The sequence below is a fragment of the Clinocottus analis genome, unplaced genomic scaffold (genome assembly GCF_023055335.1).
Source record: "Clinocottus analis isolate CAN_PGR_092001 unplaced genomic scaffold, fCliAna1.0.p SCAF_9, whole genome shotgun sequence".
In the NCBI taxonomy this organism is placed as follows: Eukaryota; Metazoa; Chordata; class Actinopteri; order Perciformes; family Cottidae; genus Clinocottus; species Clinocottus analis.
This window is the reverse complement of record NW_027176251.1, coordinates 4,672,476-4,689,391: the sequence shown is the minus strand read 5'-3', so window position 1 is coordinate 4,689,391 and position 16,916 is coordinate 4,672,476. Positions and strand designations below refer to the sequence as shown.

Below are 16,916 nucleotides of genomic sequence, written 5' to 3'. Positions count from 1 at the left end.
TGCACATTTTTCTTTGTTACTTCACGCAAAAATAGCCCGCATGTTGCGGCTTTGCATGGCTGACGACAGTAATTCCAGTGTCTGCTGTATGTCACTTCACTTATACTGGAAATTAACACCTAGACACAGCTTTGCTTGAATAAAGCCCTCGTCTGAGAATCATGATTCAGCTGGAATACATAGCATAACACTGCAGGTATTCAGTGAGGACTCTGGGGGACAGGAACCTCTCGCTATATGAATTGGCTGTTTGTTGGAAGTAATGAGATGTAACTACGTGGGAGTTATGTAAGTGACCAAGTATCCACCAGATTTAAGGAATGCTCTGTGAAGGCTCTAAATCTTTGACCAAATGGCCACCCACCTTCCCACCTTTTGTAAACCACATGAAGACAAGTAAATCAAGGTCCAGATCAAACAGAGCATAAGTGACATGTTCCTACTTCTACAAGAGCGAATCATTAGAGCTTCTTATTGTAAGACAAACTGACATTTATTAAGATTCACATATCACACATGTTTTGTAAAAAAAAAAAAAAAAGAAACTCTAAGAAATATTTTTTGTAATAAAATTTCCAATGAAAATCTGCAATGATGACAGACAAAATATTTCTTACAGCAACTTCAAACATTATTTATGTGTTACATGAGAACCAAGCATTTAAAAATACAAAGTGCTTCCTGAGATTAACACATTGAAACTGGTGATGGTCACTCACCCTGTATAATTAATGCATAGCTTTATGCATAATAAAAACAATTTTAAAAACTAGAATTTGGCTTTAGCATATTTCTAATAAACCAACAGCACATTAACACCAACAGCACCTTTTCTCCACATCAATAAATTACTGTCATGTAATGTAAACGTTACACTGTTTAGTAGTGTTTATGTAGTTTTTTGATAGAAAATGAAAATGCACATAACACTTTTGGGTCTAGACATACAGATTGTCTTGCATTGTAACTGGTTGAAAACACATTCACTATTGTTTGGCCTGTGACTTCTTGTTTCTATACAGTTAGGCCACTCTACACATGATGAAATACATTAAACCATCAAATGATTGAGTCACTAAGACCGTAAGCGAGTAAAAGCATTTTGCATAACAGTTGAGAGACTGTGGTCAATGCTGAAGAAACCGCTCTCTCATAGTCTATTACTGTTACATGTCCTCGCTCTATATATGTTGCAGGGTCTGTGTATATGTAAGAACCCTCACAGTAAAAACATATATTTACCTGCAGATATTTTTGCTGCAAATGCGTTTTTCTTGGCACGTCCACCATGTTTTGATCCTGAAAGACAACTAACCTACAGTGCATTACTGCAGCATGGCAATTTAGTAGACAATAAAGTGGCCAATAGTTATTGTTGTTATTCCAATTGCCAGTCAGCACTATGTGAACGTACAGCAAAGGGCATGGTTGCTAATGGCTATAAAAGTGAATGGTATTTGAGGAAGGGTTGTTTTTTACATGTGTAAATGTGTAAATTATGGCAAAGCTTGATTGATTAATTTGTTTGTGGATGACATTAGAAGAGGACGTGACTAAGAGTGACATACTGGAAGCATAAGGTCATGCACATCTGGCCAGACCAAGGAAACTGCTGAAGATAAACAATTCAATACAAACGCCTGCACCCTTGCATGCATACACATGCTTAATCCCATACACTCTTTTATTCTAACTAACTCTGTATCTGTATCTGTATCCATTTAGGGCTGAATTCAGGAAAAAAAAGTGATACTTCACATCAGGCAATTGCTTCCCTGGCAAAGGCCTTTTTCACAGCGGACATTTTGACTTAGGTCATAGGAAAAGCTTTTGTGTTTGCTAATTACATTAACCGAACAATTTTGAAGTGTCTCAGTAATTCATGACGGTCACAGTGAGCCAGCATGCCAAGACCCTGAAACTGAAGCAGCTAAATGAAACCCAGTCATCATTGTATTAATTATGTCTTAATATTATGGGCTTTTCTTACTGCCACATCCCTCAGACGTCTTCTGTGAAAAAGGCCTATCCAAATAAGACCAAGGCCCCTTGACATTGAGATCAAACTGTAATTGTTACCTTAGTGTTGACTCCTGAGTGGGTGGTCCTACTCCATCAGTGCCTCCATCTGCTGGCAGCCTCCAGAAACGGCTCCGCCCTCACTCAAGTCCTTTCTGCACCTTAGACCACCCTCAAACCACTGACCCTGTGATGGCCTTTGGAAAAATGGCTCAAAACACACCTTCAACAACTAAGGCCACTGCACACCTAACAAAATATCCTCTGCTCGTCCGAGCACATTTCACAATTCCCCAGGCAATTTCACAGTTGATGCTCAAGCATATTTCAGAGGAGGTGAGCCTGTACTGGTGGAATATGTGTGTTTACAGTAAATCCACAAATCTAAAGTATAAAACAAAATACAGATCATTCACTCTGTCAATCTGTCTCTGTTGAGAGACTGTGCGTACATTGTTGTGCTGCACAAACAGCCTGAGCAATAACTGTAACAGTTGATTGATTCCAATCAAAAGCAGTCGACACTGCTTTGTCATGTCAAGGCATTGATAGCTTTGAGAAGGTTACAGTAAAAAGAAGACCACTTTTTCCACTTAAATGTGCTGTTGCTGTTGGCCACCACCGGGGTACTAAAGTAGATCAAAATGTGTGACGCTGAAGTTTGCATATTTCTTTACCCTTTATTGATGCAAATTTAATGAAATGTCTAATAGCGAAGGCTGAAACAGTGCAGGCATTGATCTGGCTGTGATTGAAGTGATGGCCAGTACTCCCATGTTGCTGACTTTGGACCCGGCCTCAGAGATTAGAATAATATAAGCACATAAGTCCTTGCTTGTTCCTTGCCACCCATGCCTCTCTCCTCCTCCTGCAGCACTGCTCCCTCCCACTACCCTTCATTTTCTCCCACAACTTTTCTCTATATCACACAACACGTGTTATATAATTGCACTCGTCTGCAGCAGGTTTCTAACTGGAGCAAATTGCAAAAAGAGGACTGTTTGCTCTCGAGAGCAAATGAAGTTCTATTATCATTATGAGCTGATGATTGATCCAAATTCTGTCTCTGTGTAACTCCACTGGCAGTAAGCGAGCCAGTCTTATGTGCAGACTCTTCTGCCACTTTATGTGTAGTCACTGTGTTGTTGACCCCAAACCACTCCCCGTCTCCCTTCTTCCTTACCTTGCAGATGTTAAGTTAGGAGGGGGGTAGCTTTGAGGGGGGTTGCATTGAGCACAGAGACCCCTCTCAGAGCCGTTACTGCCGGTAAAAGAAAAAAAAAAACATTAAAAAAAAAATATATTCAGCAGGAAAAGCTAAATCAAACCAGTACACCCAACTGAATCCCACTATTTGGAGCGACATAAAAGAGAAAACGGTTGTTTTTCAGTTGCTGTGAAGTTCCATTCTCAAATAATGATCCCAACACATACAAAGATATTAGCAAACATGAATTTATTTAAAGACTGTAGCTGCATTGGACATAAAGACATGATTAATGGTCACATTGTAAGTATCGAAAACGTTATACTATAGTGGAGTCAAGCAATGATGTCTCAGTACGTTTCTTCATATACTATGCTTTCATGATTATAAACGGTTAAAAAAAAAAAAGAGCTCTAAACATCCATGCTGACTAAGCATCCCATGGGAAACTACTAAAGCAAAAGTTTGATTAAAGTAATGTGTCCGTTTCACTGTCTGCAGCCGTCTATCTTGTACTCATCTGTAAACACGTTAAACTCTCTGCAGGCCACTTTATATGCAGATTTTTTACATTCTTCTGCAGAAGGCTTTCTTTCAACCCAGGTGTTTGACTCCAACAGATACTGCATCCTACAAGAAGTTAAAAGAATGAGTATCAATTGTTGTAAAATAATACTTCCATTAATATTATCAACGACACTTACATTCCATTTGAGTCCGTTGTGGAGCCATCTTTTCCCATGAGCAGGTACTGGTTTCCCACGTCTAACTGTTCTTTACACTGCTGCCTCTTAACAAACACTCGAATCGAATTCTCACTCACTTCGATGTCTCCATCTGGACGACAGATGATTGCCGTTATATTTACGATACCTCTTTCAAGCGCAGACATTCAAAGGTCAATGCTACGGCATCTGCGAAGGCTTGTGGTTACAGTTTACTTACGTGATCTGAGTACCTCCTTTACATTAATGTTGTACAGCTCAAAGTTATTCTTCATGGACACATTGAGGACTTCAACCATGTATGCTGAAATAAAACAGAGTGTCACTATGAAAGTATGGATTGGAGACCTTCAAGGTCACGGTGACAGTAGATCATTTACACCATGATGTAATTTGTGCAGTACTGACCGTAATCTACTGTTGGGAAGAAGCAAGCATGTTTTGAACGGGCATACTTTGTGATTCCCCGACCACGTTCTGACAGGAATGTATTTTTTATTTTATGACATGGTCCTAAAGAAAAGATGAACATCATGCCATTTGAATTATTTATACAAACCTCAAGGGTAACGTTACTTTTATTCATGGATGTTTATCTATATGGGTCTTCGTGGAATGACCTACTTTCTGCACATTGGCACACATCCTCTGAACACAGTTTGGAGACCATTTTGCTCCGTTTGGGGGCGGAGTAGAACACAGTACACTTTCTGTCTGAAATGGGGCACAAATATAATTCAGAAATTCCTGGTGAATAAAACAAAGATGTTCCCTTTATCTTGACACAAAATATCAAATAAAAAGCTTACTTGGTTCGTAATAATCATAGAATACAGCTGGAGCGGGCTGTAGAAGACCAATTGGTACTCTCTGTACAGCATCGAAACTAATACATTCCTTTGATTCAAAGAGCTAGAGAGAGAAAATACATCTTTTAGTACTGAACATGTAGAATCTGCGTGTATGTAAATAGATTTCAGCCTTACCTCATTAAAGTAGATCAGCACTCTTCCGTTTGAGATCTCGTAATGGGAAATGTATTGCTCAGGTGACTTCTTTAGCTACAAAGAGACAAAAGTTTTTTCTTTTTACAACGTCCACTCTTAAATCATACACTTTCATGTTTGTAGGTTAAGAATGAAGGCTCACTAAACTTAGCTTATGGTAATTCTTATGGTCTATTTGAATGGAAAAGGGACCATCATTTCTGAATGAACATCATGCAGCTTTAAAGGACTTGAAAATAGAGATTCATTGAGATCATATACTCAATGTTTACTGAGGTAATAAATCAAGAGAGAAGTACAGTAATTTTCTCATACATATCCATACAATCAGACTTTTTTTTTTTTTTTTTAAACGGATGAGTTGCTGGTCAGAAGAGTAAATTTTAAGACACTTCTGCATTGACAGAAGTTTTAAGACACTTCTTCATTGGCTTCACTCAGCATTAACAGAAGTCATGCCTCTTTTATTTGTTTACATGTCCCAAAAACACACAGCAAAGGATACACATATCGCTCAGAGATCATTTGGCAAGCCTCCTCGCTCCTCGAGATGCATTTTTGGAGTTGGGATGTCCCTCAAGATGTACCGCTGCCATCGATTTCCGGAGTCACAAGCCGGAGGAGCGAGGAATTGAGGGGGTACAAAACATTGGGAAATAAGAAAGACCCAAAGACGAAGTGGAGGTAGAGCCACTAACCGCGTCCAGGTCCTGAGTTACAGCCTCAAATCCACTCAGAAGTGTGATGTCAGCGATAGACATTCCTGTGAGAGTGCTGTTCAGGCTGTTACTGCACATACAAAAACAACGAAAAAAAACAGGCTGAGAAAGTCACTGATTTATGACTTCATACTCATCTCTCATGTCTCATGGGTCCTTTTGAAGAGCGAATTTGACGTGAGTCTCATTCAACTAACCTGACGCAGACTGTGTAGGTGACATGCTCGTCTAAATTTAAGTTGTTGGCGAGGTCTCTTCTGTTTCGGGTGTGAGCATCGAGCCAGTCATTTGCTGATCGTGACACGCGCACCTTCTTTTCCTCGGTGGTTTCATAGTCATCGTAGTATTCATAGTTTTCTATGACCTTAGCTAGGGAGACAGAAGTTAATGTAAATGTAAAGCTTTTATTTTGAAATACATGTGGTTGGGACTTCTTATCAGTGTCAAAAGCTCACCGGTGTACATCACTTTCCCCTCCACTGTGACGCTTATAGACACTTGGTCACAATCGTCCTTGAGGTCCATCAGATGGTAAGCCCTTTCAATCTGCCAAAGAGATTGATGATTTCTTGAAAAATATGGATCCCTTTCACCGTGTACAAACATAAATCAAACTTACTTTAAGCTTGGTTTCGCCTTTTCCTGTTATTTTCACCGCAATGTTGTTCCCTGAAAATCTCTGGAACAAATAACACAAGAACTGTAATCGAAGAAAGAGATCAAATATTTGTGTGTATTTAGTGAAAATCTTGATGATGCCTATTGATACCTTAAGATCTGTTTCCACCTTCCCCTTATTATTGTCCAATGCAAGTTTCACAATGTTTAGCTTTCCTTGGACTGTGAACTCTGCTATTAGATTTACTTCAGGGCGGACGTTCCTCTTCAGCTCATACTCTGCGAGGGCTTCCAATGCCATGATGGTATCCTTTGCATGGTAATAAAACATTACTAACACGTTAATCTGGGCTAAACTGTAAGACATAGGACCAAATGGATACAGGGTCTCTGCCCACAGGAAGATATTCTTAGGGTTCAAATGATTCTTGATTCAGCATCCCAATTACCTGTGATGATTTGTATCCTCCGAAATAGTTTTCTTGAGTGGTTAACCAGCAGGCTGTTTGGTCTGCCCACTCGGTATGGCCGAGTTCCACTGCTGCTAGGAGGGCATAGGCTGTAGTCTCTACTGTGATGGCATCTGCTTGTGCTTTATTCTGTACATCTGCATTTGCTGTCCATAGGTAACAGTCATTTGTCCCTGATAATTAGAAATAGACAATAAGTAAAAATTACCAGAACAATAGCAATCTGTGGTACACATTTTGGTTGTCTCTTAGAGTGGGGCGATATAATATGAGATCATATTACTTGATCAACTGATAATCACTCTGCCACGTACTGTTCAGCTTCATGGCAACATGTGATTGTTGCATCAGTGTAATTGAATACTTTGCTTTGTCAGGCTATAACTATGTTTTGTAGATCCTGTAAATTAACTCATTTACCTAATGTACTAAACATAGTCAGTCTCTCAGTTGGTTATACTCAACTGGCTGAATTGATTGTTTCAGGGTATGTAAGGCAACAGGAAATTCCATATTTTTATCCATATCGCCTATGCCATTATGCTTTGATTGGACATGCCTTTAGTCGCCAGTGTTTGAAGCTTTGTCCAGGCAGATGAAGGACTTGTTCCCTGTGGCAGGCAAACTGCAAGGCAGTAGGCTGTAATGGCAACAGCGTAGGGATGCTGAAGCCCCTCAAGCTGCGACAGGAGGTATGTTGTTGACCTGGCAATGCTTTCTTCCTAGAAAGTAGCATGAGGGCAGTCATTGTTATTTTACATTTAATCTTCTTTGCAAATTAGGCATACAGTCAAAGAAGATTCACAGTAACAAAGCTGACAGTCGACAGCCACACTAATACATCTGTGAGGCTGCAGGCACAGCAGTGCTTTGAGATAAATGAGTACAGCAACACGACAACCTGCTCTTAGGGCATTTTTCACCATCTTATTTTAGCTTGTTAGCATGCTAACGTTTGCTGATTTGCACAGAGGAAAACGAAGGCTGCTGGGAATGCCTTTGGTTTTGCAGGTATTTGTATGAGAGCAAATCAATGTCAAGAGGAAAAAGTACAATATTTACCTCTGAGACATAGTAGAGAAATGTTTAAAGGCGCACTGCAAACCACCTTAATACCGCCACCTTGCTATTGTGTAGGGAGTAATATCCGGACAATCCAAAGATTATAACCAATGAAATCAAGTGATATAATGATGACAGCCAACTTAGTGTCAAAAAGAAAAAACACCTGCAAGCGAGCAGTTGAAGGTTTTGCAAGAGGTAGAGCAGTGACAGAAGTCTCACGGAAGGAGAAGCACTTGTAAAGGAAATATGGACTGTTTAAGTTGTCCATGTGGGATCTACACATACTGACTTAATTTAATTTACAAACCACACATGTTAACTTCACTGTGGCGCTAAAGGAAATGGAATTCACCCAACTTTGTTAGGGTGTATATACAACCGATTCATGTCTGCAGATTTAGTTTCGACCAATGTGTTGCCATCTGAAAAGATGAAAAACACTGCAAGCGTGGCTACAAACAGTCACCAAGGGCAATAAGTCGTTCTCTCACCGCTGTTCTCTTCAATTGGGGTTGCAGGAATTGAAGCGACCGGTGCAGTGCAAGATTTATGAACGCCGTCATGGATGCAGTTTGGTCTTGACCTTTCTGTTTTGAACAAACAAAGACAATACTGCATTCAAATTACCACTATTAAGTTTGTTGACACATTTAATATGGTTCTATGTTTATGCATGTTTTAATATGAATGCAATAGAGGTTACCAGTACTCCTCTGTGTAGCACTGGATGTGGGTCACGGAATGACCCATCAGTCTTCTGTACTGAGAGCAAGTAACTGACTGAGTGACTGATCTCATCTTCTGGTACAAACACAGCCTTCCTGCCGTGCTGTCCAAAATCCATTGTCTGACGCTGCGCCACTAACGATAGCACTTTTACTACAAAGGCAGTCATCCTGCGGACGAGAGACGGAAAAACCCAGGAGAAAGGGTTTGAAAAATACATTGTTTATTATTTCAGATACTTGGAAATGGAGATTGTTGATTTAAAATGTGAAACATTGAAAGCAAATATTACAGCAGCATAAAACCCATACTCACCAATTACTAGATGGCACTGAACTCCATGGTCCATAAGAACCGTTGGCTTTCTTGTATGTTAAAATCCTTACGTAACCTGACAAAGAAAGTTTTAGCGTTGTTACAAACAACATAACAATTGTTGTTTGTTAGCGGCCTGTAGATCTGGAGCAGGGTTATATCGGAGGTTCCTGTACTGATGTGAAGGTTGTGGGACAGAGGATATTGTATGTGTATAGATTGTAAAGCCCTTTGAGGCAAATGTGTGTATTTGGTCTATGCAAACTAAATTGAAATGAATGAAATAAAGGATAAAAGGATGATTACATCCCACAATGCCAACGTAAAACTATCCAGTTGTGGTCAAGACACCTTGTTGTGGCCCAGAGTGTGACAGAAACTGAGAGACCACCTTTAGATTCTGCAAACGCAAAAACTATCAACATAAACTCACGATGAGGTCCTTAGAAATGATGACAGAATTCAGTTTTGGCAAAAAAAAAAAGAAAAAAAAAATTCTTCTTCTCTCTCAATTTGTTTGAAAGACATTAAACAATTGATCACTTTCTACCTTTCTCGATTTTATCAAGGGCGTCGTCTCTGCTACCAGCAGGCATGTTGAACCATTGCTCACTCAGGTCAATGTAGCGGAGGGCTGACAATGTCGGGGCCAGTCGCACCATCGTCTGTTCTAAACATCCTGTCGGCAATACGATCAGTTTCGCAACCTTCTGGGGAGAAAGAAGGTTCCTTGCATGTGAACCGCCAAATCCAGCCTCTGTCAGATAAAAACATTGGAGGGTTAATACGCTGTCATTTAAAAAGGTCTGTGAATTGTATGTCTGTGTCAAACAGCACATACCTTCCATTGAAAAGAAAATATTGGAGCTGGAGTCAGGGACTCTGTTCTCTGGTAAACTGTCGTTAATATGCATGCTTTTTGTGCTCCTCCCTATAAGATGGAAAGAAGTCAATTGATTAAAGTAAATGTGAAAAAATTAAGAATAACGACTGCCATGCAAGTATCACTAAGAAATACTGAAATAACTCACCATCTAATTTAAGCACTAGGGTTGAGTGTACTCTCGTTTCTAGTCCTTCTGCCTACAACCAAATAGAGAGCGGATTACTGCGTGTCCCTTGCGTTACACTTGAAATTATGCACATGTTACGTAAGTTTAGATCCAATATAACTTCCAATATGTCAAATGTCCATGAATATGTTGTCAGGTAGGCAACTATTCTGAAATTGTTTTGCATGGAAATCAAATAATTTGTTTGTCACTCACCAACACATTCAAAGTCTTTTCAACTGCATCTATTTCCCACTCATTCTCTACGTCATAGAGATGTATTTTGATGGGTATCGAGCCAGTTACCATGGGGACAGCAGAGAAGGAGACAAACTGGGAAGACTGTGGCGCCACGGTAATGGTAACAAAAGATGTGGCCGTGGCTGAGCCGGGGGAGCAAAGGCCTTCAGTTTGTTCCATATGAACTGCAACCTATGCAAATGCAGGCGTCCAGACAGAAGAAATAATATCAAGAATTTAATTAAAATGTGTATAATAGGGGCTTGTTGTTTTTAGTGCCACTCAATGTCCGTCAGTAAGATGATTTCTACCTGTAGTTCTTCATCTTCATAGTTGTAGATAACAGGTGAAATGGATAGTTGCTCATATTTCTTCACTGAGTAAGGAAGTCGCAGAGAAACAAATCTCCGCTTAAATGCTTTGATCTGTGACGGCTTAACTACACAGAAACCTGAAAGAAACATAGTGTAAGTGAATTGCAGTTATTATCGAAAAAAAAAACCCTCCAAATATCCAAAAGCAATTGTGGAACGGGAAGCATCTACCAGAGGCTGCAGATAAAGTGACGGCCTGAATCTCCCATGTGGTGATGGAGTCAGGTAGAGTCAAAGGATACCTAAGGGGTTTCAAATAATTAACGGGTTTAAAAATGCATCTGACAAACATATATATATAATTTTTTTCTTGTCGTTTATACAGTAGACTTAAGGTATTGCATAGATTAACTTACACCAAACAAACAGGAACAAATGCAAAAAGATACAAACAAAACTATGTCGTAGCAAAGGTTTTAACAGCTGTAAGAATAGCCACTGTCTTTCACTGGAAATGAAAATATTACATGAAAATATAAAAAAAACTGTCCACTTCTTACCTTAATTTCCCATCTACAGTAAATTCTTTGAAATCAAAGCTTGGGGGGAAATATCGTCGAATGTACTGATCAGTAGTGTCGAAGAAGTACTTTTCAAGGTCAGCTAGGTCAGCAGCTGAAAATGAGAAAATGAGATGTTTGTACATACGCTCTGAAAATCGGAGCATACTTATTCGACGCTATCGAAGCAGGTGTGTGTGAAGTTTTTAATGTTCACATGATAATTTCCTCTCACTCTTGCCAAGTCCATTCAGGGCATCCTCTCGTATCTGTTTTTGTCTTAGAGCCTCGCCTTCAAGGCAGCATTTTAAGAAGGCGTCCGCACATGCAGGGTTTGGCTCCACCAGAGAGACTCTCTTCACTCTTTCTTGACATGTTCGTCTCATAGGGATGAGAGAAAACCCGCGAGCACAACAGTCTTGCAAATGATCATCGAAAAAGTTTGATTCTGAAAGGGACATTAACAAAAAAAAATAAACGACCTATTTTCATAGTATATTCTTTGCAGAAGTATCTCACATTAGCTCTGACCAGAGTCATAATACCAGAACGTTGTCTTACTTAAGGTCATCATTTCTTGTTGAAGCTCCACTGCACGCCTTTGACGTGTGGCTTGTGAATCACAGCCTGGAAAAGTGGGATGGCAGCATTACAATTCAGCTTGGGATAAGGAAGTGGATAGCTGCTACATTATAATCATGCCTTTTACTCTTATTCAATATTCTCTCCTACGACCTGTCGTAGTATTTACTTTTGGTTTTATTTAGTTTTGAATCAAATGCAATATTGGTTGGATCCCACCGCAAAAGCCTCCATCCCATTACATAAAGCTTGGGCTATATTAAAGCGCTATATAGTGGATATAGTAATCTACTGTAAACTGGAGACCATCTTTATTAAATCTAGACAAATCTACTGTAAGACAATGTAAGCTAGATAGATGATGTATTTTCAAAGATTTAAGGAAGAAAAGTTGTGTTTCTGTCGTACTCTTTTTCCACATTGATTGAGACTGAGACACACAGGACAGGCCAGCATCTGTTAGCACAGAAGCAGGGTCAGCTCCTCCTCCGTATGAGCAACCAGGATCATACGACTGCATGGAGGAAAACACCTGGAACGTTGGAAGAAGTGATTTACTTTATCTGAATGTTTGGTTTGAATAACCTCAGTGTGTTGTAAGCGAGAGAGAGAGAGAGAGAGAGAGAGTATGTGTAAAAGTGTTACCTGTTTGGCTGTGAGTTTATTATCGGCATTGAGAGCGTAGATAGCCTTATCTACAGCCAGCAAAGCCACTTTGGCTTTCTGACCATATAAATCAACTTCTATCGCACATGGGTTTCCAGGTTTGAACGGGCCTTTTGGTTCTACCTGAGTATGCACACGAAACCGCATGAGTTCAGTAGTTGAAACTAAACTAGTCAGGAAAAATTGTGTTGCCCAAAGAATGACAATGATAACGATGCAACATTATTTTGCAGCAGGCTTACTCAAACACAGCAAGCAGAAGTCAGTCTGTATCTGTTCTGTTGACTCACCTTGACCTTTAGCTCACATTCATCCTCGACGTCTACCCACACCGAGTCCGCAATGATGTTCCCAGCCTCGTTGTAGTAGTAGCCAATCAGACGGAAGGATGGCACCATATCAGATGTTATTTGCAGGTTGTTTGTGACTGCGATTCCAATTTCTAAAGAGCCTTTTTTTATTAGGATCCCGCGACTTAAGACCTACAACATAGTCAATTTAAAATTGTTACGACGTAAGAAACTGTTGCTTCATTTTGTCAAATTAGACTTTGTTGTATTCACTCAGTTATGTCTCACCATGTAGTATATAAACCCACGTTCTGGGGCATTGACGGTGTTGTACGATACTTTGAGTTGCTCGTTCACAGAGTACATCTTGTGAAGAATACTCATGTAAAGGAAGCTGTTACCCGGAGATGAAGCCCTCGAAATGACTTTGCTTTGTCGCTGGCCACCTGCCGACACCTAATGAAGAGAACAAATCAACTGAACTCAAGGAAAATCCAGTGGTTTATCAATCTGATAATACACTGTGTTGTTTGATCAGGGATACAAACTTCAACAGTAGTCTGAGCTTCAGAGAAAATATTGAAGACAGGATACACCGCCCCCTCCTGGTTGGTGCTTCCTTGCCAAGATTTCTCTGAAAATAGTGGTACGTCAATCTTTACTGGCACACCAGCTGCTGGGGACCCGTCTGGAAGACGCACGACCACCTATAATGACAAGAAACGAGATATTTTACAGGCACAATCATCACAGTCATTACACATGTGTGTGCCCCCCGTTCGTTTCATGCATACCACCACATCTAGAGGATATCCAGGAAGGAAATGTGAGCGAGTTCGAGAGAGGTCTATGGTGTATTTGTGGGCGACGAGAGGAAGGGAGACTTCTGCCTCTTGTATTTCACCACCTGGGTCATAAAACGCCGATATCAGATGTAATAAAAAAAAAATCACAATTCACTTCTTTGTATACATCGCACGGTATTTGTCATTCAATGTTGTGATGAGTTATCATTATTACTAGAAGTAGTTGTAGCATTAATATAATTCTTTTTATTTTCAATGTGATATTGACAGTACTTTCTAAGATTTGCATAACAAGAAACATTTAACAGGAGAAAACATGAGTTTACTGTGCAGAGCACATGCTTTTTTAAACATAAAATATATGATCTTTTTGCATATGATTGCTAGTTCAAACATTGGTTCATAGTGTGACTGAGTATCCTTTACTTTGGATGTTGGTGACAAATACTCTCAAGAAGAGTTGCGCTCCACTCTGCTGTAACTCGGAGCGGGTTTTGTTCTGCTGTTTTTGGAGGTGCACCATCAAGTCTTCTATCTGAAAAGAAGCTGTTGCAGCTCCATCCTCGACCTGCAAGAAGTGGCATACATTGTTGATCGTCAAGTACTGTAACGTATGGCAAATATTACCAGATTATCTGATCTCAGATCTTGAAATGACATTTTGTATCGGTTTCCTCACCGAACCAGTTAAGTTCATCCCCCTCATAAACACAGGCTTCACATCCTGGCTCCGGGTTTTATCTTTTTCAATCACTCCAAATTGGCAGCGGTAAGCCCCTTTAACCTGCTCGCCATATGAATACCTAGAGAGAAAGTTAAGACAAAAAGAGAGTCTGAGAATGTAACAGTTGTGGTAAAGATTCAAACAAGCAACTGAAAGATTATAATGTCATGCTTTATTGTAAAATGCATGTTTAAAAATAGCTTTATGCTTTTCTTCTTGTGAAAACAGTGATTTTTGCCACTTTTAGCTCATTTGGGGGTTTTATGATTAGCTACTAAGCTATTGAGTTAAAGCAGGACCTATTATTGACATTGAAGTGGAAATTTGTGTATTTGGTTGTCCGACTGCCCTTTTTATGAGTCGCGATAGACTATATAAGGAACATTTTATTTTTGGTTATTTAATGCCGCTAAATATATTTGTATGGTTGTGATGTCTTTTTCTGTTGAGAGTGTAATGGTTTTCTGGCAAGGTCATGTTTTGAGATGTTTTTTTTTTTATCAAATTGGGCAGATTTTAATTGTATTTAGGCTGAAAACTGTCAATCTGATTAATGCTGTTTTCACACAAAAACTTGGTAGTAAAGTATATTCGATGGGGAACTAATCACTCTTACCTTGCTAAGATGGAGAAGTCAAACCGTTCTGCCTCCAACAAAATATAGTTCTGCTGCACTGCAATGGTCACCTCGAAACTCGGTAAAACTGAGTAACAAAGAAAACATTTTTCAGAGGTATACTCTATTAATATTAACCAAGAGGAAAATGTTGAAATCAAATAAACCAAGCTTACCAAATTGTTGGACTTTGAACTCTCGGGAAGCAGCATTTGCTTCATCGTCTTCATAGTGTGCTGTGATCGTCCATGTGCCCAATCTTTATAAACAAAACACACATGTGTCGTTATTACAGTGTATAAAAGTTGCTTTTGCTGTAATGTTAGACGCTGTTTGTTTTGTAAAGCTGTGTTGACATACTTTGATACATCAGGTATGATGAAATTGCCTTGGAGTATTCCTCCCTTGGCGGTCTTCAGTGTCTTCATTACTCTATTTCCAACAGCATTCTGTAATTACGTGATGAAAGCATGAATCATGACATTAAACCATCGAAGTCATTCATGCAGACCTGCCAAAGTCTTCTTCAGTTACTCACATATACTGCGATATGGAAAGTCTCCTCATGAGGCCTCATGGTGTGGTCAAGCGTGAACATCCTGTACCTCACTAGAAGATCAGTAGTCAACATGAAATGGCTTTCAAAACAATTCCTCAATTCTTGAGTGGAGCATTCTTTCACCTGATTTGACCTTTCTGCTGATTTGTTTTACTTTTCTCTTACCTTTCTGTGCTGGGTTGTAGATCGGCTGATCCGTCTGGATGAAGATGTAGCCCCTGTGTTTTGATACCATGACTTTTGTTGTCTTCCTGGTACCGAAGGAGGGGCTCTCTGCCACCAGCAGCAAGTATCTTAGAGTATTATATCGAGGCAATCTTACCATAATCTTCCTGTCTATCTGTAAAAATGCACAATAAAAGTTTGGGTCATTGACATCTTAGTCCTCTCTAAAATGGATGCTTTTGGATGAGTGGGGATGTTTCTTATACCATGAGCTCAACCGTTGTGATCTCCCCTTCTTTAGTGCACAGAGTGGTTTTCTTCCCAGACACAACAGTACTGGTACTCTCGTGCTCCAGGTAGAGAGTGACAGCTCTATTGAGATAAGAGTTTCCCATCTGGACAAAAACTTTCTCATTAACACCCAAATGAAACACACGGGGGGCTGAGATGAAGAATCTGCACCAAAAGAGGAAACATAGCACCTTCAATGCTCTATGTTGCATTCATGGACTTCCATGCTTATACAAATACACATCCGCAATGTTGCATATTTAGTTTGATCTATAACCTCATAGCAAAATGATAATAATTAAACATCATGCTATAAACACATGTTAACTAATACAGGTAATGATAGCAAATATTGTAACTGTTTCTATATTTACCGGCTTGCTGAACACTCCATAGTCAAGATCAGGAACATAAAGGAAAAGATATGGCACTCCATTGTGCAGCTTCTATTTCTTTTCCTGCTCTGACAAAGCTTTTGGTTAACTGGGCTTGTGTGATTTATGCACCCCTGTATTTCTCAATCCTTGGCTAGATGTCTCAATACCCTCCCCCTTTTTTTTTTTTTGTTTCTCCTAAGATGACCTGGAAGGAAGTATCATTCCTCATATTTATGTTTAATGTATCATATGCTAACTGGTGATGCGATGCATAAACTGAGAAAATCATCATACTGGCAGACATAACATGTCGAAATCATATCAAATCAACGTGTCTGATTTGAAAAAAGTCTGTTTTAATCACTGCTTGGCTTGCTGCATGGGAAGTGTTTGTTTCTATTTCACAATGTGTACCCAAATATGTACCCATTCCCTCATTGGTTAGTGCAGTCACACAGATTTCCATGTGATTTACAAGAAATCAAGTTTCGGTTTATGGGAATTGGAATGGGAGGAGCACTGTTCGCTGGTTCAGATTTGCCAAAATAGAGCTCCAGTATTTCTCCCTAGCTACAGAATTTTCTTTCTTACCAGTGGTTAAAAGATACTCTTATTTATCACACATACATGTTCTGTGTAGTTTATGTATAACTCTGTGTAATAATAACAAATGAATGGATGAATGTGTTCTGATTGGGAAAAAATGAAACAGTTTTTATGAGAACAACACAGAGAGAAGGTTGTGATCTCAGCAATGAACAAATATATGCAGAGACAAGGTCACACACTTTATTTTCCTCAAC

At 39.5% G+C, this 16,916-nt stretch overlaps 1 protein-coding gene across 1 annotated transcript; it reads right to left on the bottom strand.

Annotated features, from left to right (window-relative positions):
* Window positions 1–3,489: 3,489 nt before the first annotated feature.
* c4b (complement C4B (Chido/Rodgers blood group)) lies at window positions 3,490–16,194 on the bottom strand. Its single transcript, XM_068569499.1, has 41 exons — window positions 16,111–16,194; window positions 15,712–15,901; window positions 15,446–15,620; window positions 15,260–15,330; window positions 15,082–15,170; window positions 14,898–14,980; window positions 14,722–14,809; window positions 14,061–14,184; window positions 13,808–13,949; window positions 13,370–13,482; window positions 13,124–13,282; window positions 12,864–13,031; window positions 12,576–12,767; window positions 12,265–12,408; window positions 12,028–12,151; window positions 11,599–11,664; window positions 11,273–11,485; window positions 11,038–11,152; window positions 10,709–10,779; window positions 10,475–10,614; window positions 10,140–10,355; window positions 9,903–9,954; window positions 9,713–9,802; window positions 9,422–9,628; window positions 8,872–8,947; window positions 8,534–8,726; window positions 8,322–8,417; window positions 7,325–7,487; window positions 6,745–6,938; window positions 6,447–6,605; window positions 6,297–6,356; window positions 6,133–6,223; window positions 5,875–6,046; window positions 5,657–5,747; window positions 4,938–5,012; window positions 4,761–4,863; window positions 4,576–4,665; window positions 4,360–4,464; window positions 4,172–4,255; window positions 3,931–4,063; window positions 3,490–3,856 (listed from the first exon to the last, which is right to left on the bottom strand). The coding sequence occupies exons 1-41, from the start codon at window positions 16,170–16,172 to the stop codon at window positions 3,715–3,717; spliced, it is 5,121 nt and encodes a 1,706-aa protein (XP_068425600.1). The 5' UTR covers window positions 16,173–16,194; the 3' UTR covers window positions 3,490–3,714.
* Window positions 16,195–16,916: the final 722 nt, after the last annotated feature.